Raw genomic sequence first — 22,230 nt, 5'->3', positions numbered from 1 at the left:
GGCCTCCTGGGGGTCACTCCTGCACAGGAGTTCCGTTCCTTTAGGTGCTGGGGGCTGCGGGTGCAGGGTCTTTTCCAGCCGTCGGGAAATGGAGTTTCAGGCAGTCGCGGTCAGGGGGAGCCTCGGGGTTCCCTCTGCAGGCGTCGCTGTGGGGGCTCAGTGGGGACAACTTTGGTTACTCACGGTCTCGGAGTCGCCGGAGGGTCCTCCCTGAGGTGTTGGTTCTCCACCAGTCGAGTCGGGGTCGCCGGGTGCAGTGTTGCAAGTCTCACGCTTCTTGCGGGGAGTTTCAGGGGTCTTTAAGTCTGCTCCTTGAAACAAAGTTGCAGTTCTTTTGGAGCAGGGCCGCTGTCCTCTGGAGTTCCTTGTTTTGCTTGAAGCAGGGCAGTCCTCTGAGGATTCAGAGGTCGCTGGTCCTTTGGAAAGCGTCGCTGGAGCAGGGTTCTTTGGAAGGCAGGAGACAGGCCGGTAAGTCTGGGGCCAAAGCAGTTGGTGTCTTCTGTTCTTCCTCTGCAGGGGTTTTTCAGCTCAGCAGTCTTCTTCTTCTTGTAGGTTTCAGGAATCTAAATTCTTAGGTTCAGGGGAGCCCTTAAATACTAAATTTAAGGGCGTGTTTAGGTCTGGGGGGTTAGTAGCCAATGGCTACTAGCCCTGAGGGTGGGTACACCCTCTTTGTGCCTCCTCCCAAGGGGAGGGGGTCACATCCCTAATCCTATTGGGGAATCCTCCATCTGCAAAATGGAGGATTTCTAAAAGTTAGAGTCACTTCAGCTCAGGACACCTTAGGGGCTGTCCTGACTGGCCAGTGACTCCTCCTTGTTTTTCTCATTATTTTCTCCGGCCTTGCCGCCAAAAGTGGGGGCCGTGGCCGGAGGGGGTGGGCAACTCTACTAGCTGGAGTGTCCTGCGGTGCTGGCACAAAGGGGTGAGCCTTTGAGGCTCACCGCCAGGTGTGACAGCTCCTGCCTGGGGGAGGTGTTAGCATCTCCACCCAGTGCAGGCTTTGTTACTGGCCTCAGAGTGACAAAGGCACTCTCCCCATGGGGCCAGCAACATGTCTCGGTTGTGGCAGGCTGCTGGAACCAGTCAGCCTACACAGATAGTCGGTTAAGGTTTCAGGGGGCACCTCTAAGGTGCCCTCTGGGGTGTATTTCACAATAAAATGTACACTGGCATCAGTGTGCATTTATTGTGCTGAGAAGTTTGATACCAAACTTCCCAGTTTTCAGTGTAGCCATTATGGTGCTGTGGAGTCCGTGTTTGACAGACTCCCAGACCATATACTCTTATGGCTACCCTGTACTTACAATGTCTAAGGTTTGGCTTAGACACTGTAGGGGCACAGTACTCATGTACTGGTGCCCTCACCTATGGTATAGTGCACCCTGCCTTAGGGCTGTAAGGCCTGCTAGAGGGGTGACTTATCTATACTGCATAGGCAGTGTGAGGTTGGCATGGCACCCGGAGGGGAGTGCCATGTCGACTTACTCGTTTTTGTTCTCACCAGCACACACAAGCTGACAAGCAGTGTGTCTGTGCTGAGTGAGGGGTCCCCAGGGTGGCATAAGATATGCTGCAGCCCTTAGAGACCTACCCTGGCATCAGGGCCCTTGGTACCAGGGGTACCAATTACAAGGGACTTACCTGGATGCCAGGGTGTGCCAATTGTGGAATCAAAAGTACAGGTTAGGGAAAGAACACTGGTGCTGGGGCCTGGTTAGCAGGCCTCAGCACACTTTCAATTCAAAACATAGCATCAGCAAAGGCAAAAAGTCAGGGGGTAACCATGCCAAGGAGGCATTTCCTTACACAACCCCCCCCCCCCCCCCCCCCCCCCCCCAAACGAAAGAGGATGAGACTAACCTTTCCCAAGAGAGTCTTCATTTTCTAAGTGGAAGAACCTGGAAAGGCCATCTGCATTGGCATGGGCAGTCCCAGGTCGGTGTTCCACTATAAAGTCCATTCCCTGTAGGGAGATGGACCACCTCAACAGTTTTGGATTTTCACCTTTCATTTGCATCAGCCATCTGAGAGGTCTGTGGTCAGTCTGAACTAGGAAGTGAGTACCAAAGAGGTATGGTCTCAACTTCTTCAGGGACCAAACCACAGCAAAGGCCTCCCTCTCAATGGCACTCCAACGCTGCTCCCTGGGGAGTAACCTCCTGCTAATGAAAGCAACAGGCTGGTCAAGGCCATCATCATTTGTTTGGGACAAAACTGCCCCTATCCCATGTTCAGAGGCATCTGTCTGCACAATGAACTGCTTGGAGTAATCTGGAGCTTTTAGAACTGGTGCTGTGCACATAGCTTGTTTCAGGGTGTCAAAGGCCTGTTGGCATTCTACAGTCCAGTTTACTTTCTTGGGCATTTTCTTGGAGGTGAGTTCTGTGAGGGCTGTCACAATGGATCCATATCCCTTCACAAACATCCTATAGTACCCAGTCAAGCCAAGGAATGCCCTGACTTGAGTCTGGGTTTTTGGAGCTGCCCAGTCCAGAATAGTCTGGATCTTAGGCTGGAGTGGCTGAACTTGGCCTCCACCTACAAGGTGTCCCAAGTAAACCACAGTTCCCTGCCCTATCTGGCATTTGGATGCCTTGATAGAGAGGCCTGCAGATTGCAGAGCCTTCAAAACCTTCTTCAGGTGGACCAGGTGATCCTGCCAGTTGGAGCTAAAGACAGCAATATCGTCAAGATAAGCTGCACTGAAGGACTCCAAGCCAGCAAGGACTTGATTCACCAACCTTTGGAAGGTGGCAGGGGCATTCTTTAAACCAAAGGGCATAACAGTGAACTGATAATGCCCATCAGGTGTGGAGAATGCTGTCTTTTCGTTTGCTCCAGGGGCCATTTTGATTTGCCAGTACCCTGCTGTTAAGTCAAAGGTACTTAAGAATTTGGCAGCCCCTAATTTATCAATCAGCTCATCAGCTCTAGGAATGGGATGGGCATCTGTCTTGGTGACAGAGTTAAGTCCTCTGTAGTCCACACAAAACCTCATCTCTCTCTTTCCTTCTTTGGTGTGAGGTTTGGGGACTAAGACCACTGGGCTAGCCCAGGGGCTGTCAGAGTACTCAATTACTCCCAATTCCAGCATCTTGTGGACTTCCACCTTGATGCTTTCCTTAACTTGATCAGACTGTCGGAATATTTTGTTTTTGACAGGCATGCTGTCTCCTGTGTCCACATCATGGGTACACAGGTGTGTCTGACCAGGGGTTAGGGAAAAGAGCTCAGCAAACTGTTGCAGGACCTTCCTACAGTCAGCTTGCTGTTGGCCAGAGAGGGTGTCTGAATAGATCACTCCATCTACTGAGCCATCTTTAGGGTCTGATGACAGAAGATCAGGGAGAGGCTCACTCTCAGCTTCCTGATCCTCATCTGTTACCATTAACAGATTTACATCAGCCCTGTCACGGAAGAGCTTAAGGCGGTTCACATGGATCACCCTCTTGGGGCTCCCTGCTTGTGCCCAGGTCTACCAGATAGGTGACCTGACTCTTCCTCTCTAGCACTGGGTAAGGGCCACTCCATTTGTCCTGAAGTGCCCTGGGAGCCATAGGCTCCAAAACCCAGACTTTCTGCCCTGGTTGAAATTCAACCAGTGCAGCCTTTTGGTCATACCAACACTTCTGGAGCTGTTGGCTGGCCTCAAGGTTTTTGTTTGCCTTTTCCATGTACTCTGCCATCCTTGAGCGAAGGCCAAGTACATAGTCCACTATGTCTTGTTTAGGCTCATGAAGAGGTCTCTCCCAGCCTTCTTTCACAAGAGCTAGTGGTCCCCTTACAGGGTGGCCAAACAGAAGTTCAAAGGGTGAGAACCCTACTCCCTTCTGAGGCACCTCTCTGTAAGCGAAAAGCAGACATGGCAGGAGGACATCCCATCTCCTTTTGAGTTTTTCTGGGAGCCCCATGATCATGCCCTTTAATGTCTTGTTGAATCTCTCAACAAGGCCATTAGTTTGTGGATGATATGGTGTAGTGAATTTATAAGTCACTCCACATTCATTCCACATGTGTTTTAGGTATGCTGACATGAAGTTGGTACCTCTGTCAGACACCACCTCCTTAGGGAAGCCCACTCTGGTAAAGATACCAATGAGGGCCTTGGCTACTGCAGGGGCAGTAGTCGACCTAAGGGGAATAGCTTCAGGATACCTAGTAGCATGATCCACTACTACTAGGATGTACATATTTCCTGAGGCTGTGGGAGGTTCCAGTGGACCCACTATGTCCACACCCACTCTTTCAAAGGGGACCCCCACCACTGGAAGTGGAATGAGGGGGGCCTTTGGATGTCCACCTGTCTTACCACTGGCTTGACAGGTGGGACAGGAGGTGCAAAACTCCTTAACCTTCTGGGACATGTTGGGCCAGTAGAAGTGGTTGACTAACCTCTCCCACGTCTTGGTTTGTCCCAAATGCCCAGCAAGGGGAATATCATGGGCTAAGGTCAGAATAAACTCTCTGAACCCCTGAGGCACTACCACTCTCCTAGTGGCACCAGGTTTGGGATCTCTTGCCTCAGTGTACAGGAGTCCATCTTCCCAACAGACCCTATGTGTTCCATTTTTCTTGCCTTTGGACTCTTCAGCAGCTTGCTGCCTAAGGCCTTCAAGAGAGGGACAGGTTTCTTGTCCCTTACACAACTCTTCCCTTGAGGGTCCCCCTGGGCCCAAGAGCTCAACTTGATAAGGTTCCAGCTCCATAGGCTCAGTTCCCTCAGAGGGCAGAACTTCTTCCTGAGAAGAGAGGCTCTCTTTTTCTTGTTGGGTTGCCGCTGGTTTCCCAGCTGACTTTCCTTTTCTCTTGGTAGGCTGGGCCTTTCTTCCAGACTCCAGCTCTACTTTTTCACCCTGTGCCTTGCACTGTGCCCTTGTCTTGACACACACCAGTTCAGGGATACCCAGCATGGCTGCATGGGTTTTCAGTTCTACCTCAGCCCATGCTGAGGACTCCAGGTAATTTCCAAGCAAACAGTCTACTGGGATATTTGATGAGACCACCACCTGTTTCAGGCCATTGACCCCTCCCCACTCTAAAGTTACCATAGCCATGGGATGTACTTTAGTCTGATTGTCAGCGTTGGTGACTGGATAAGTTTGTCCAGCCAGGTATTGGCCAGGGGAAACCAGTTTCTCTGTCACCATAGTGACACTGGCACCTGTATCCCTCAGGCCCTCTACACTTGTCCCATTAATTAAGAGCTGCTGCCTGTATTTTTGCATGTTAGGGGGCCAGGCAGCCAGTGTGGCTAAATCCACCCCACCCTCAGAGTCTAAGGTAGCTTCAGTGTGACACCTGATTTGCTCTGGGCACACTGTTGATCCCACTTGGAGACTGGCCATTCCAGTTTTAGCTGGAGTGGAGTTAGAAGTGGTATCTTTCTTGGGACAGGCCTTGTCTCCAGTTTGGTGTCCAGACGGACTACAGCTACGACACCAGGCCTTTTTGGGATCAAAGTTTTTACCCTTGTACCCAGAATTGTTTTGTGAAGAGGCTCTGGGCCCACCCTCCTGTGCAGGTTTTTGGGGGCCTGTAGAAGACTCTTTACTATTTTTGTTTTTGGCTGTCTCACCACCCTTCCCCTGGGGAGGTTTTGTGACCCCTTTCTTTTGGTCACCCCCTGTGGAAGTTTTGGACACCCTAGTCTTGACCCAATGGTCCGCCTTCTTTCCCAATTCTTGGGGAGAAATTGGTCCTAGGTCTACCAGATGCTGATGCAGTTTATCATTGAAACAATTACTTAATAGGTGTTCTTTCACAAATAAATTGTACAGCCCATCATAATTACTTACACCACTGCCTTGAATCCAACCATCTAGTGTTTTTACTGAGTAGTCTACAAAGTCAACCCAGGTCTGGCTCGAGGATTTTTGAGCCCCCCTGAATCTAATCCTATACTCCTCAGTGGAGAATCCAAAGCCCTCAATCAGGGTACCCTTCATGAGGTCATAAGATTCTGCATCTTTTCCAGAGAGTGTGAGGAGTCTATCCCTACACTTTCCTGTGAACATTTCCCAAAGGAGGGCACCCCAGTGAGATTTGTTCACTTTTCTGGTTACACAAGCCCTCTCAAAAGCTGTGAACCATTTGGTGATGTCATCACCATCTTCATATTTAGTTACAATCCCTTTAGGGATTTTCAACATGTCAGGAGAATCTCTGACCCTATTTATGTTGCTGCCACCATTGATGGGTCCTAGGCCCATCTCTTGTCTTTCCCTTTCTATGGCTAGGATCTGTCTTTCCAAAGCCAATCTTTTGGCCATCCTGGCTAACTGGATGTCCTCTTCACTGGAGTTATCCTCAGTGATTTCAGAGAGGTTGGTCCCTCCTGTGAGGGAACCAGCATCTCTGACTATGATTTGTGGAGTCAGGGCTTGAGAGGCCCTGTCTTCCCTAGATAGGACTGGTAGGGGGGAATCACCCTCCAAGTCACTATCATCATCCTCTGTGTTGCCATCCTCAGAGGGGTTGGCTCTTTCAAACTCTGCCAAAAGCTCCTGGAGCTGTAGTTTGGAAGGTCTGGGGCCCATTACTATTTTCTTTAGTGTACAGAGTGACCTTAGCTCCCTCATCTTAAGATGGAGGTAAGGTGTGGTGTCGAGTTCCACCACATTCATCTCTGCACTAGACATTATGCTTCTAAAAGTTGGAATACTTTTTAAGAATCTAAAACTAGTTCTAGGTTCTAATTCAAACTTTTAAACTCTAAAAGGAAATGCTAACAGGGACTAACACAAGGCCCTAGCAGGACTTTTAAGAATTTAGAAAAATTTCAAATTGCAAAAAATCAATTTCTAATGACAATTTTTGGAATTTGTCGTGTGATCAGGTATTGGCTGAGTAGTCCAGCAAATGCAAAGTCTTGTACCCCACCGCTGATCCACCAATGTAGGAAGTTGGCTCTGTATGCACTATTTCGAAGTAAGGAATACTATGCACAGAGTCCAAGGGTTCCCCTTAGAGGTAAGATAGTGGCAAAAAGAGATAATACTAATGCTCTATTTTGTGGTAGTGTGGTCGAGCAGTAGGCTTATCAAAGGAGTAGTGTTAACCATTTGTTATACATACACACCGGCAATAAATGAGGAACTCACACTCCGAGACAAATCTAGCCAATAGGTTTTGTTATAGAAAAATATCTTTTCTTAGTTTATTTTAAGAACCACAGGTTCAAATTCTACATGTAATATCTCATTTGAAAGGTATTGCAGGTAAGTACTTTAGGAACTTTGAATCATTACATTAGCATGTATACTTTTTACATAAAACACAATAAGCTGTTTTAAAAGTGGACACAGTGCAATTTTCACAGTTCCTGGGGGAGGTAAGTTTTTGTTAGTTTTGTCAGGTAAGTAAATCACTTACAAGTCTCAGGTTTGGGTCCAAGGTAGCCCACCGTTGGGGGTTCAGAGCAACCCCAAAGTTACCACACCAGCAGCTCAGGGCCGGTCAGGTGCAGAGGTCAAAGAGGTGCCCAAAACGCATAGGCTTCAATGGAGAGAAGGGGGTGCCCCGGTTCCGGTCTGCCAGCAGGTAAGTACCCGCGTCTTCGGAGGGCAGACCAGGGGGGTTTTGTAGGGCACCGGGGGGGACACAAGTCAGCACAAAAAGTACACCCTCAGCAGCGCGGGGGCGGCCGGGTGCAGTGTGCAAACACGCGTCGGGTTTTCAATGAGAGATCAAGGGATCTCTTCAGCGTCGCAGGCAGGCAAGGGGGGGGCTCCTCGGGGTAGCCACCACCTGGGCAAGGGAGAGGGCCTCCTGGGGGTCACTCCTGCACAGGAGTTCCGTTCCTTTAGGTGCTGGGGGCTCCGGGTGCAGGGTCTTTTCCAGCCGTCGGGAAATGGAGTTTCAGGCAGTCGCGGTCAGGGGGAGCCTCGGGGTTCCCTCTGCAGGCGTCGCTGTGGGGGCTCAGGGGGGACAACTTTGGTTACTCACGGTCTCGGAGTCGCCGGAGGGTCCTCCCTGAGGTGTTGGTTCTCCACCAGTCGAGTCGGGGTCGCCGGGTGCAGTGTTGCAAGTCTCACGCTTCTTGCGGGGAGTTGCAGGGGTCTTTAAGTCTGCTCCTTGAAACAAAGTTGCAGTTCTTTTGGAGCAGGGCCGCTGTCCTCGGGAGTTCCTTGTTTTGCTTGAAGCAGGGCAGTCCTCTGAGGATTCAGAGGTCGCTGGTCCTTTGGAAAGCGTCGCTGGAGCAGGGTTCTTTGGAAGGCAGGAGACAGGCCGGTAAGTCTGGGGCCAAAGCAGTTGGTGTCTTCTGTTCTTCCTCTGCAGGGGTTTTTCAGCTCAGCAGTCTTCTTCTTCTTGTAGGTTTCAGGAATCTAAATTCTTAGGTTCAGGGGAGCCCTTAAATACTAAATTTAAGGGCGTGTTTAGGTCTGGGGGGTTAGTAGCCAATGGCTACTAGCCCTGAGGGTGGGTACACCCTCTTTGTGCCTCCTCCCAAGGGGAGGGGGTCACATCCCTAATCCTATTGGGGAATCCTCCATCTGCAAGATGGAGGATTTCTAAAAGTTAGAGTCACTTCAGCTCAGGACACCTTAGGGGCTGTCCTGACTGGCCAGTGACTCCTCCTTGTTTTTCTCATTATTTTCTCCGGCCTTGCCGCCAAAAGTGGGGGCCGTGGCCGGAGGGGGCGGGCAACTCCACTAGCTGGAGTGTCCTGCGGTGCTGGAACAAAGGGGTGAGTCTTTGAGGCTCACCGCCAGGTGTGACAGCTCCTGCCTGGGGGAGGTGTTAGCATCTCCACCCAGTGCAGGCTTTGTTACTGGCCTCAGAGTGACAAAGGCACTCTCCCCATGGGGCCAGCAACATGTCTCGGTTGTGGCAGGCTGCTGGAACCAGTCAGCCTACACAGATAGTCGGTTAAGGTTTCAGGGGGCACCTCTAAGGTGCCCTCTGGGGTGTATTTCACAATAAAATGTACACTGGCATCAGTGTGCATTTATTGTGCTGAGAAGTTTGATACCAAACTTCCCAGTTTTCAGTGTAGCCATTATGGTACTGTGGAGTCCGTGTTTGACAGACTCCCAGACCATATACTCTTATGGCTACCCTGCACTTACAATGTCTAAGGTTTGGCTTAGACACTGTAGGGGCACAGTACTCATGTACTGGTGCCCTCACCTATGGTATAGTGCACCCTGCCTTAGGGCTGTAAGGCCTGCTAGAGGGGTGACTTATCTATACTGCATAGGCAGTGTGAGGTTGGCATGGCACCCTGAGGGGAGTGCCATGTCGACTTACTCGTTTTTGTTCTCACCAGCACACACAAGCTGACAAGCAGTGTGTCTGTGCTGAGTGAGGGGTCCCCAGGGCGACATAAGATATGCTGCAGCCCTTAGAGACCTTCCCTGGCATCAGGGCCCTTGGTACCAGTTACAAGGGACTTACCTGGATGCCAGGGTGTGCCAATTGTGGAATCAAAAGTACTGGTTAGGGAAAGAACACTGGTGCTGGGGCCTGGTTAGCAGGCCTCAGCACACTTTCAATTCAAAACATAGCATCAGCAAAGGCAAAAAGTCAGGGGGTACCCATGCCAAGGAGGCATTTCCTTACAACAGTCTATGGCATTTTAGGAAGTGGTCCTCAACTATTTAACGTTTATTACTGGTACTGACCTAATTCTTAAAGGCTTTCCCTAGCTGGAAGATATGCCTCTAAAGTGTTTTCGCTAGGCTCCACTGTTAGAGGACGTAGTGTTATCACACTTGCACAAGCAAACGTAGAAGAGTCCAAATGTATACTGTGCACCAACAATGTGAGGTGCAGACTTTAATTTGTGCTTGCAATGCTCTGGCTTAAATTAAGCCTACACATTAAAGCCTCATGCGATCTACAAGCAATCTCACTGGTTTAAACACTGAAAAATTCTGCACTTCTGTTTGCCTGGCCAATCCCTCCCTGAAGTTTCAGATTAAGCTGTGCAGCTTTACACCATTCATTAGTACCATTGTTTACATCAGGTGAAGTATCAGCCGATATCAGCGTGTTATTTTTTGCTGCTAATTACTTTTCCCTTTACTGTGCCCTGAAGAAGCGGTTGGTAAGCAACGAAACACGTGTTGGCTGTGAATGTATCAGAATACGAAGAACTGTTCATGGGACTTGTACTTTGTTTAAAAAAGTTATCAATATAAAGAAACTTTGGATGAAATGTACTGGCATTACAAGTAAAAAGGTTTTTGGAGGAGGATTTTAAAAGAAAGTTGTTTTTCAATAAAAGAAGGGAAAAGAGTGAAGTGTACATGTTAATTAGTATTAGGTAGTCAAAAATGGCTCCCCGCTGACCAGAGTTGCAAGGTAAGAGGCCACTTTGCCCAGGTGCTGTAATAATGCTTAAGATGCCCAAGAATTTACCATCCAATAACAGAGGAGCCTACAATTCCAGGTAAGTAAATATCTTTCCTTGGGATGCCAGAGTGGTTGCCAAAAGAGTTGATCAATCGTCCAGTCCCCACTAATGTCAGTGTGTACAGTCACTGAAGTCCAAGTTCACTAGCCACTGGGCTACCCGGTGGTGGGGAGGAGGAGCAGTGGGGCAGTCACACTTAAGACTACCAGTTCATCCATGAACCCCATTAGTTGATAGTAGGGGTAGAGCCTGTATCTCCGAACTCATCCGTCATGCTAGAGATTGTCTAGTGGCAGGGAGGCCTACAGCCCTTTGGGCACCCACAATGGCCAATGACCATTGGACTGTTGGAATAGTCTGGGTCAGTGACTACTACTTTACACCATGATACCTCCACAACCACAAGGGCAAGGAAGATGATTCCAATGGCTCAAGAAATTCGATCCCCTTCCAGTTGACAAGATGAGAACCCAGGCCAAGAGCCAGTCAACGTTGAGTTTCCCAAAAAACTTCCCATTGGCAGCCTTTCTCGATGACTGAAGGCGATGAAGTCTCTCGATGACCCATATGTGCTCAGTTTTCAGTGCTGCTTCTTCAATGCAGCTGACTAAGGAAACATCATGGCTCCTGGGCTATTGATTTGTCAAGAGGTTTTCTGCTCTGGCCCTTTGATACAGGTGACATCACTCCTCTTGGTGGAAGCAGTCCAGCTCTTCTCACATAGGTCTTCTTCTCCCAGACTTGACAGTCATTTAAGTGGCGAGGAAGCAGTATTACCAGTAGTGGTTATTTTATATGGCTCTCCAGAACTGGCATGCAGGACCTCCATGAATGTCGGGTCAAACGTTGAACTAAACACCACCTGACCTGGCCATTACTTGCCCTCCTCTGATACAAGGTCTTGGTAATCGGAAGTGTTGCAGTTTTTTTTAATTTCTTGGTACCTCTATAAAAACAAGACACGGATATTCATGCCATGCAGCTCTTTTCTCTCCCCTGGCATCTGTTTCACCTGTCCCAGGAAGGTATATGTTGACTGAAGATTAGGAGAACATGGCAGGCACGCTGACCATAAATCAGAAAGCAGAGAAGTGGACTTCACTCTAGCAGAAACAGCTCTGCAATCTCAGGGACGACTAATGGGCACAATGTCCCAGGACAACGTTAGCTACCTCCCCCATCCACCAGGGGTCACTTTGTGTAGGGAATTGAGGATGTTCCCCCATCAGGTCTACACCAGCTGACAAACACCTATGCACACATGGAACTCCAACACCCACTGGTCCAGCATCACAGGATAACACATGCAAACTCTTAAGATAACACCCGGAAGCATTACATAAAGGCAAACGATCCCACCTGCAAAAAAGGGCATATACCTTACCAAGTGCGAGTCAGAAGGCAATCCTCCTGTAAGATTACAAGTAAAAAGCCTTGTCCCTCGATTACAGATCACATTGCTAGAATGGGCAGTCTGCAAATAACCTGTGAGAGAGACCATTATCACCCTCATAAAGAGGGGTTCACTTTACTGTACCTCTAAAGAACGGAATCCTATTCTCGTATTTCATATTTGATTTAAACAATTTGAAGCTCAGCGTGGGTAAAATACACAAGGCTGTACAGAACGGGTACAAGTAGTTTGGAACAGCTTTTCAAAGCTAAACAGAGACGTTGTCTCAACAACGAGTGATGTGCGCAGGAGATAAAAAAAAAAAAAAAGGCATGGCTAGGGCACACAGGAGGTAGGCAACGTGTGTCTTCTACCTTCGTTTAATAACTGTCCATGCAAATTTATAATCCTGCTACTTGATTGTAAAGGGGTAAGAGACACTCCTGGAAGGTGTAACGGCGAGATGTTAAGAACTAGGAGAAGGTTTGGGAAACAGGATTTTCTTTTTATATAGTTAAACTTTCAATGACTGTTCTACTATTTAATATAGAACATGTTTTTTTCCTAGCAAAGAGAGATCTGCTATTTGTAAATGGCTCTAATAGTATATGCCACAACAGGAGTTATTACACTTTTTAAACTAAACCAAACAATAGAAATCATAATTCACTTAGTCTGCTTATGGCATGCACAACACATTCACTGTATTGCGAGGATGATGCACAAATTTGTGATGTACTAGGTATATTAGCCAGGAAAAAGATTTATACAGTGAATACAAATTAGAAATGATTCCCAATGTATTACAGACATAACAATAAGAAAAAATAAATAGCACATTCCACCCACTGCTTCAAGCACATTGTTACAACAAATCATTTGGTCTTGTGGACCACATTATAGTCCTATGTAGCCCTCCCTGAATGGAACATTGAACCCAGGAAGTAGCGCCAAAAGCAATTTGAATTTTAGAACAACGGTTCTGAATTGCTAAAAATACTAAAAATGGTTAAGTTGAAAGCCTTGTGATGTTGACATTGCCAGTTATTTTTTTTTTTTTTTTTTTTTATTCTCCCATATTTATTTTTAATTTTCAGTGCCCGACTTTTGAAGGTTATTTTTATGTGCACTTACTTATGTATGGCGCCATGCCTGGATCCAACGTGGTTATCATCGTCTCTACCGAGTGTTTAGTTTTATCAAACACTGACTTTACCATTGGATTTTCTGCTACACCCTATCACAAAGAGAAAAGAGGGCACACAATGTGTATTATATTTACAGTGTCTATAACAATACCATTATTTTATGTGATTTGTATATATATAAACATGCGGCAACCATGTCACTTCAGCGCGCCTTTTTAAGAAGTGCAAGCATGAGCGTGAAATAATAAAACTTCAATGAATAATATATGTATGCTGCCGAAAGCGATCTGTTTATTTTGAACAAAAAAACTTACATAGAAGGCATAGTACACCTGCTATAGTAGCTAAACTAATGCTAAACAACGAGATTACAAATGTAATTTTACTTCTTGAAGCTATAGCCACTTGCTCAACCCAGTATTTAAAAAGTAAAAATGGTTCCTGGTGTTGGTGTATTAAATATTAACTTTCGAGGGAAGACGAGTTTCACAGGTTCAAAGTGGCCTTCATCAAAGCTTATACATAAAGTCTATACTGTTGTGTCTAGTTTCATATAGTAACATAGTACTCACACATTAGAAGTCATAAGATCCTGTGATAAGTACAGATACAATGTTGTTGATGGTTAAAAGTTTTCAGTAACAGGAGTTACAATTATGTCACTGTCCAGTCACTTCAAAGCACTTTGTACAATTAAGACATTCTGAGTGGATATCACGCCCACATGTCCACATATAAGCTTCCTCTATGTAAATAAGCCAGACTATGGAGAGGGGCATTATAAACTGATTTTTTTTTTTGGGGGGGGGGGACGTGGAGCCTGATGTGACAGAGAGTACAGTTACAAGTAAGGACAGAGCCTCGATTGCTCAGTTTGGCCCTTATTTGGCATTACACAATTTAAATTTATTTACAAAGTGCACATACATGCAGGATTTATAGTGGTAAAGCCGAAAAGAGGGGAGTTAGACTAAATCAAGAATCAATGTGAATTAAGCAGGTATGATTTCAGGAGTTCACAGAAGCTTAACAAATCTGGAACACTATGAAGGGTGTCAGGTGAGTTATTTCATTGTTTTACTGTCATCACTGAAAAAGCATGGTGCCCAAAAGTGGTTATTTTAGTTCTAGGAACAAGGAGCACATTTGCACCTAAAGGACCTTAAAGATCTTGAAAGTAAATAGGACTGACTTGATTTTTTAAAACATTGGTGCAGTGCCCTGTTCCATCTTATGTACCAACGTGAAGCAATTGAACAAAACTCTTCTTCCTAATTGGTTGCAAGTTTCAGAGGTCTGGAGAAATGTGTTCACTACGTGGAGTGCCTACAAATATGTGTGAAACCCGCATTCTAGACTAACTGAAGACATCTAAGCAGCTTTTCGAGGAGGACAAACAGCAGCCATTTCTGTAGTCGAACCATGCAAAAGTTAAAACATTAACCACTGTTATACAGAACACCTCGTCAATAAAAAGGCAACACGGTTTTTACCAGTTAGAAATGGCAGAAACAACTGGTACCTAGCTTTGCCACTTCAGAGTCGATCTTGGATCCGCATCTATTATTATGCACACACATGAACAGATTTTGACAGTGGCGGACATGGACCCATTGTATCAGGCCAGATGGCAGAAGAAGTGTTCTTGCTGTGTTTTTAATGATCAGGTATTCCCTCTTAGAGACATTAAGCTTAAGAAAGTTTTTTTTTGCCGTCCACTGCTGAACGGTAGAGAATACAGGAGTCTACTCTGGTCCTGGATTAGACCTACAAAGCGTCATATCCCTAGTCGGACACAGATCAAAATGATCTGCACATTATCCACGTACATATATAAGCTGACTCCATTGTCTAAACACTTTTAATGGTGCCACATAAATATTACACAAAACATGGGATAGAATGGCGCATTAAAGGACACCATACATGATGGTTTTGGTCTCATACTGAAAATGTGAGTCACAGACCGGGTCCAATTTGTCAAGATTGATTTAAATCATTTTAATGACTGATGATCACCACCGAACCCTTCAAGACAAGATACCAATAAGGTATGGTCAATTGTATCAAACGCAGTAGTCGGATCTAAAAGCAGACAAGGGTCAGTCTCACCCCGATCTGCCCTTCACCTGAGATCATTCAGCAAAGGAACACTTACAATTGTTGTGCTGTGACCATTTCTTAAATCTGCTTGCAGAGAATGGAGGCTAGCTTGTGATTCCACGAAAATGACAACAAAAGTGGTGCAATAGTGAGGATCTGATGCAAAATTGTGGATTTGTTTTTTAGAGGCTTTACTGGAGCAGAATTCCAGCTAGTGGGCACCACCCACTGCTTCGTTGGAGGGTAAACAATGAAGTAATCTTGTTTAAGAATATGGGCTGTTTTCTTTATAATCAGTGCCAGGGTGGGGTCTTTGGCAAAACCTGAAGCTTATCTTTACCAACTGCCACAAGAATTTCAGTCAAAGATCCTTAAACATAAAACAGGTAAAGTTGGAACTGAGATTTTCATGTAACTTGGGGGCCGCAACCAGACTGGACTTGACAGATATTTGTTCGATAATAATGAGATCCCTAATTTTAACTATCTTTTGACAGAAAAATTAGAGTGTTGCAAAAAGCCTGTAAAGTAGAGACGGTGTTGACTGCCGTTTTTATTTTGGGGGGGGGGGGGGGGGCAGGGAGGAGGTCATATACTCTATTGACTTAAAGAGAGTTCGAGAAGTATTGACAACTTTGGAAATTTTGCAATCAAAATGTTTTTTTTTTTTTTTTGGCTTGAAAAACTGCTATCTTGTAAGATTTCAAAACCCCACAATAGAGAATTCCATCACAATAAGTGATATCCACTGCAGTGTAGTTTTGACACACTTAACCATCTTTTTAATTCATGGTTCTTGAGATCCTCAACTTGGCATGCACAAAGATGGTAAAAGCAGACAGTGAGATTTTCACCAGTTCTTCAGGTGGTCAACGACATTCAGAGCGAAAATCAGGCTATGGCAGCCGCTTAAAAAAAGTTAGGCAGAAAAAAAGCGCACAGCAAAATTGAACATTCCATCACTGTATGGACCGACAGCTTGAAGTTGAAAGAAAACGCGAAGAGCTAGTGCATGAATGAAGGAATAGGAGGAAGTGGAGTCCCTTTACGCAAGTCTAAAAGAGGACCTGGAAACTGACCTCTGATTTAGGAGACTGCTGAGGTTTTTACGACTATCAAAAAAATAAAATTCAAGAATGGATAAAAAACACAAAAATCCCTTTTTGGATAATAGGAGCGAGCCCTGAAGAAGTCCCACTTTGAGACGAAACGTGTTGGCTGTGTTCGTCATTCATATTACAAGAGAGAAATAAAGAATATTACTGACTACAAACAAGTATTCTTGTATTCGACTGACAATTGCTTTGAAATATATATAGAATACCAATTTTCTTCTTGGACAAACCGAGTTCTTTTACTATTTACGGAGTGCTTCTCCCATATTTGTGTATAATGGTCCAGCTGTTATTGCTCGGCATGTTAGTTTTCCTCTTTGTAGTCAATTACCTTTTCAAAATAATTATGTTTTCAGCCATTTCCGGCACTGGAGAAGGCTGGGTTCTGCTCTCAGTGTTAGGCTGTGTGCATGGCAGAGCTTAGGTCCTTAATCCACTTTGCTTCAGTTTTTTGTTTTTGACTCATTGTTGCGAATTGGTTAATATGACAACTGTGGCTGGCACGTATTGGAATGCCAGTTTTGAGATGTAGCTTGAACCTCCACTCCAGCATGTCTAAAATATTGTGCAGCATCCCGAAATTAATTCTGCACTCTCATAGAAATAAATGGAGCGCTTTTATTGCATTCTTTATTTATGTTTTTTGCAGTGTGTATTGTAAGTGAATTGTAGAAGAAAATCTCTGCATCATATGACTTAAGAACAAATAAATGTGAGGTACATAAAAATGTGGTGCTTATAGGGTAAAGAAGGAAAAAGGGGGATATGAGAAAGTAGGGACATAAATGTTTAATCTTTTACTACAATATCAATGGACTTGTGGATTTCTTTTTAGATCAAACAACACAATAATTCCCATAGTATTTTTAAGCACATGCAGTTAAATATTTGTGTGGGGTGAACACGGAGTCCATCATTTTGTCCTTCAGGATGACAGTCAAATCTCCACTAGCTAGGCTACCTCAACTGCTTTTCAGCATGGGCTGCTCCCAGAGCCAGGGATTTCCAATCTCGTTCTTCCTATTATGTTGGATTGAAACTAGTGAGACCTTTGGTGTTTGCAGTCTCTCTGAAAATACTTCTTGATCATGGCCCTTACTTGATCGTATTTAGAAACCTTATTGAGGTCTAAAAATTTCAATTTCTCAACTGAGTTGATTTGCCATATCTTATCCCACCACAGGGACATACCAGGTATAGGGCAGAAATGGCTGCATTTCCATAGTTGTGTTATTGTCAACCCAGCTGCTAAAATCATGCAAGATGCTAGATGACTCTGGTGAGACAGGAGAGGGTATTCACCTTTAACATCCGAGTAACAAAATAATAATGTTCAAAGTTTGAGTAGTATTGCCGTTCTACCCTCAGTCTTTTTAGCAGTTATAAGTGCAACTGCAGATAGCTTTCAATATATATTATGACCCAATGCATGATAACCTTATGTGCATTATCTGTGTCTTACATAAAGTGACATTTTGTCAACCATCACCCAGATAAGGGAACACGTATCTTCTTAGATCCTTATTTGTAATTATTCTCCTGACCTGCTTCTATATGCATAGGAGCGAGGGAAGCTCACAGCACACAGACATTTGTAAATCACAGAGGTACCCCTTTTTACCATTTTTTTCTAAACAAGCGTTCTAAAAAAGGCAAATCTAGGGGTCCTCATGCTTTTACCTAAGAGTGTGGCAACTGTGTAAGCTGTATTAATGTGAACCTGTCCTTAGGAGTGATGTGAAAATTCCATTATGGATTCGATACTTCGGACTTCCCACATTTTATATATGTCCCCTAATAAAAGAGTGTCATCAAGGTACCAACCTGTAAAGCTAGCCTCTAGAAGACCAGGAGGAAAATCAGGGTTAAGGAATCCTGAACTGAGAGGGGGACGGGAAAGTAGAGGGTGCCCCTCCTCCTTCTGGATAGTATGGACCAATGGTGTAAAAGAATCAATGTTAAATGCAACAGGCGACGCGTTATCTTCTTGTGCCTATGGGGGAATCCTAATCAATGTCCCACTAGGATACTGGGGAATTCCTGTTCTAGTAAAATCCAAGTTTTGTACACTGCCCACTACAGGCCTGTACGGATTTGGAAAGCCGTTTATAATTCTCAATGTGCGGGATACCACAGCTGCCATATCTGATACGAGAATAATTGTTACCTGTAGCACCGTTGGTCTCGTCCCTCGCAAAAATTATTGACTTTGTTAAGGGAAGCTTCAGGAACCCATCAAGGTAGAAAGTTCATTTTTACATCTGCTACCTATCTAGCCATTTTAGTTCTAATCTATTCTACCTATATGAATGTTTGAATAGGACATCTAATACTCTGGGAAATTTCATTTTGTAAAGATCTTTAGTCATGTGGAGAGAAAAGACACGCAGGTAACAAATGGAACACGCTCTCTAGGTCAGTCTATATCAAACAACTGTGAGCCTATCTAGTTATCCATGTCGGGGCCCATACACACGGATGTCACCAAATTAATTTAAATCCTGCAAAGAGACTTCATGATGGCGACAGTGCCGGTAGCGAGGTCTGCGTATGTAAGGAAACGGAGGGCATCATCTGCAAACATGGTTTCCTTATGATGTCCACAGTTTGTCTGCATTCCTTATGTATCTTTGGAGTCATTAATCATGTGCATTAGGGGACCAAGATCAAAGCGAAGAGTGAAGGAGATTTAAGGAAGCCCTGTCTTGTCCCTCCAGTCACTAGGATTTGTGAAAATAGTCTCCCGTTCAATTTGCTCTCTGTGTGGGGCCCTAAAATGTTAGACTGGAGCTAAGGTTTGATGATGAGGTCCGACCTAGTCAGGTCTTCGAAACTACACAAGTAGCTCCATTCGAAACTATTAAATCCTTTATCAGTGTCGGGAGAAAGTATTGCTACCAATAGTTCTTAATGTTCAGCTACTTCTAATATGGCTGTGGCAAACTGAACACACTGGCATGCGGATTTATCTTTACAGAAACCAGACTGATTAGATGAGATAAGGTACAGCCAGGCACCTTGTATTTCGGTCACTAAGATATTGGTGAATAATTTAAAATTGCAATTTAGAACTGCTACAAGTCTGAACGACCCGCATTCTACTGGGTATTTTCCTAGAATTAACGAGTAACGAGAATGAGGCTGAAGATGTGAGAGCGGCGGCAATAATAGGTGCTGGAAGGCCTCATAAATGGATGCAGAAAAGCCATCATAGCCGGGGACCTTATCAATGCACTGATTGCACTGGCAACCTCTTTCAGGGCAATCGTCTCCTCTAGAGACAATAACGTGGCCGCTTCTAGTCAGAAAATTGGACAAGGGTCAAAACTCCTTCAGTGCTCGATTGTCTTCCTCCTGTGAATTAGATAATCCAGTGTTCCCGACTGCAAACATAGAAGCTCGTTGGGCATCCAAAGAACTTGGGCCCGCCGCAGAGGAAGATGGCGGAGACATGCTGGAAGCTGCCGCCGAGGCTTTAGGGGCAGGCACCGGCGTGCTGGAGGCCACCGTCCTTGGGGCCTCCAAGTCCGCACTCGGCTTATCATGTCCATCTAGATAGATAGATTACCCCTTGGCCTTATTCCAGCTCTGGTGCCTCTATGGAAAGGTCCCTCTCCTTTTCTACATGTTCCACATCATCACCGGCCTCGTAATCTGCTGCTTTAACTTCTGATCTCAGCTGTACCACTCACAGCTATGTGTTGTGCTTCAGTTCCTCATCCTCCGGCTGATGGGCAGAACTGTCACTGCTGTTTTCATCAGTTTCACCTTTCAGACGTTGTAGTTGCTGTATGAGTACTACTTCACAGCCACCGATATAAATATATGACATCAAGAGGACGATGCTGCATTGTGTACTCACCCTAAAACTTATTGTATCACCTTTGATTACTATGATGGAGGGAGAACTGAAGGCCAAGTTGCCCCAGAGCAAGAGAAGTTTTTGGTGCAGCATGTTCCTTCCTTCCTGGAGGTAAGCTGGCTTCTCCTACGTTTATGGTGGCTTCTTGGTGGGCCCACAGTTTCTTTTAGGAACTACCAGAAGTAGAGCTGACTGACGTTCCTGGGCAGAGGCCCAACAGCCTCCTGCCAAGCATCTTTGTCTGGGCCTTTTTTTCTCACCATTTATACTGCAGTTGGACCTTATGTACCCAACAAATACTTCCTGAACGAAGATTATGCCAACTAGCCTTTCTGTTACCAGTGTGTTTACCGGACCTTCTGGGGGAAGATTGTACAAGTATGTCTGCTGTTCGCTGGTGACAGAAGGAGTCTGTATTCTGATTGGCTTGGACTACAATGGGAAGGACATGAGTGGCCGACCACAGTGGGACGCCTGTGTGAACATCAAATTGTGACTGTTTGAGACCACACCACTTTTCACTAGCACCATCACTAGCTTCAATGTGAATACAAATGCCTGGGTGGCATGGTAAGTCTTTAAGCAACTGCGATTCCTGGGGAATAAGTTGGTGTCACAGGGTCTGGCCCTCTTTTTCCTGGTTGTCTGGCAAGGGCTACACTCAGGCTACCTCAATTGTTTCTCTTTAGAGTTCCTCATTGTCACAGTGGAGAAGATGATGATGATGGACCTAGTGAAGGACAGCCCACTTCTCATCTCTTTCACCTTCGTAGTTGCTCTCAGGCCTGTGTTGTACGTGGGCCCGCAGTGTATCCATTGGCTTTTCATGGGCTACCCTCTAATCCTTTTCTGTCTTTTCACCTGGGACAAGTGGCTCAAGGTGTACTGTTCGGTTTACTTTGTGGGCCATGTGTTCTTCTTGACAATGCTGTTTGCAGTGCCTTATCTTCAGAGACTTTTGGTGCCAAGGCAGGAGAAGCCTGAGAAGACTGACTGAAGTAGCACAAAGATTGTATATGGATGGGGCTGCCTCATCCCCTATAAAGCCTCCAGAATGTACTGAAGTGGTGCTGGTTCCTGCCATAAGGGCCATTTTTTTCTACTGTGATGATTCAACAATTGGTGTATTTTGGAAAACTGTGGGGAAGACGATAGGACACAGACACACCAACGACTTGATTTTGGAAATTAATATTTTTTGTAAAGTGAGAAGAAATTAGCATATGCTGCTTCAGTGTGGTTGGTGCCTGACTTTCTCCAGTGATATGAAATGACATTTGATCAGCTGCTTTTTCTACTTCATAATTACTACATAGGATTTGCACTTGTTCCTGTGTTGGTTTGCCCTGGATCATGTTGATGTAATTCTGTGACCTAGCCTCAAGTACTCAAAACCTGCATCTTCAGTAGCCCATTGTCTGTGAGAAAGGTGACTCATCGGCTGCATTCTATCTCCTAATATTAGAGTACAGTCTGTTCTTATGCCGAATATTTGTTTTTTTGAGCTGCTGTATATATTTTCTGCAGATTCCCTTCCGCAGGACTGTTACTCTTCTCCTAGTTCTCCCCCCTCATAGGATGATTATTAGAAATGGGGACCCTAGTTGGCAGAGGTATACACCTTTGTCCAAGTAGGGACCCCAATCCTAGTCGGGGTACGTCACAACACAATCCAGATTATCCTATGCCCACCCTCAAGCAGCTTGGCTTAACTTAGAAGGCAATGTGTAAAATATTTGTGTAGAACTTGTACCATAATACAATGAAAATACCACAAAAAGACACCACGCCGGTTTAGAAAAAAATACAGAAAATGTATCTGAATAACATACTGTTGAAACAAGGAAGATCCAATGCACACAAGCAGAGTTATGAATTTTTAAAGATTAAAACCAACTAAAGCGCCTAGAAACACAATAGCTCTGACTGCGCTATAACGGCGTCATTGACGGAGTCGCTCCCAACAATCAGTCCCTTACAGCTTCCGAGAAAATAGGTGTCGGTTTCACTCTGCGAAGCAAGTGGAGGTGAGGCGTTGGTTCAGTCAGGATACAGGGGGAGATGATGAGTCGTTGTCCGCAATGCCCGTGATGCGTCGATTCCTTGTGGCCTAGCGGGTCGCTGGTTCCGGTCCGTCAAGACATGATGTGTCGACTTCACAGTGTCTCCGATGAGCCTGAGTGGCATCGGCGGAGTCGCAGCAACATTGGTCTTGCATTGCAGGCCATGGCTGTTGCATGCAGCCAGGT

At 45.5% G+C, this 22,230-nt stretch overlaps 1 protein-coding gene and 1 pseudogene across 1 annotated transcript in view; one reads left to right on the top strand and one right to left on the bottom strand.

Moving 5' to 3' along the window:
- PRRC1 (proline rich coiled-coil 1) overlaps window positions 1–22,230 on the bottom strand; it is a 181,651-nt gene that overhangs the window by 61,481 nt on the left and 97,940 nt on the right. The window contains exon 4 of the mRNA XM_069227286.1: window positions 12,888–12,990. Within this exon, the coding sequence (XP_069083387.1) occupies window positions 12,888–12,990 (103 nt within the window). The remainder of the gene's footprint in view (window positions 1–12,887; window positions 12,991–22,230) is intronic.
- LOC138291479 (lysophospholipid acyltransferase 5 pseudogene) lies at window positions 19,571–20,999 on the top strand (annotated as a pseudogene).

The sequence above is a fragment of the Pleurodeles waltl genome, chromosome 1_1, assembly GCF_031143425.1.
Source record: "Pleurodeles waltl isolate 20211129_DDA chromosome 1_1, aPleWal1.hap1.20221129, whole genome shotgun sequence".
Lineage (NCBI taxonomy): Eukaryota > Metazoa > Chordata > Amphibia > Caudata > Salamandridae > Pleurodeles > Pleurodeles waltl.
Note: the sequence above shows the minus strand (reverse complement) of the source record. Positions and strands in the feature narration are given on the sequence as shown.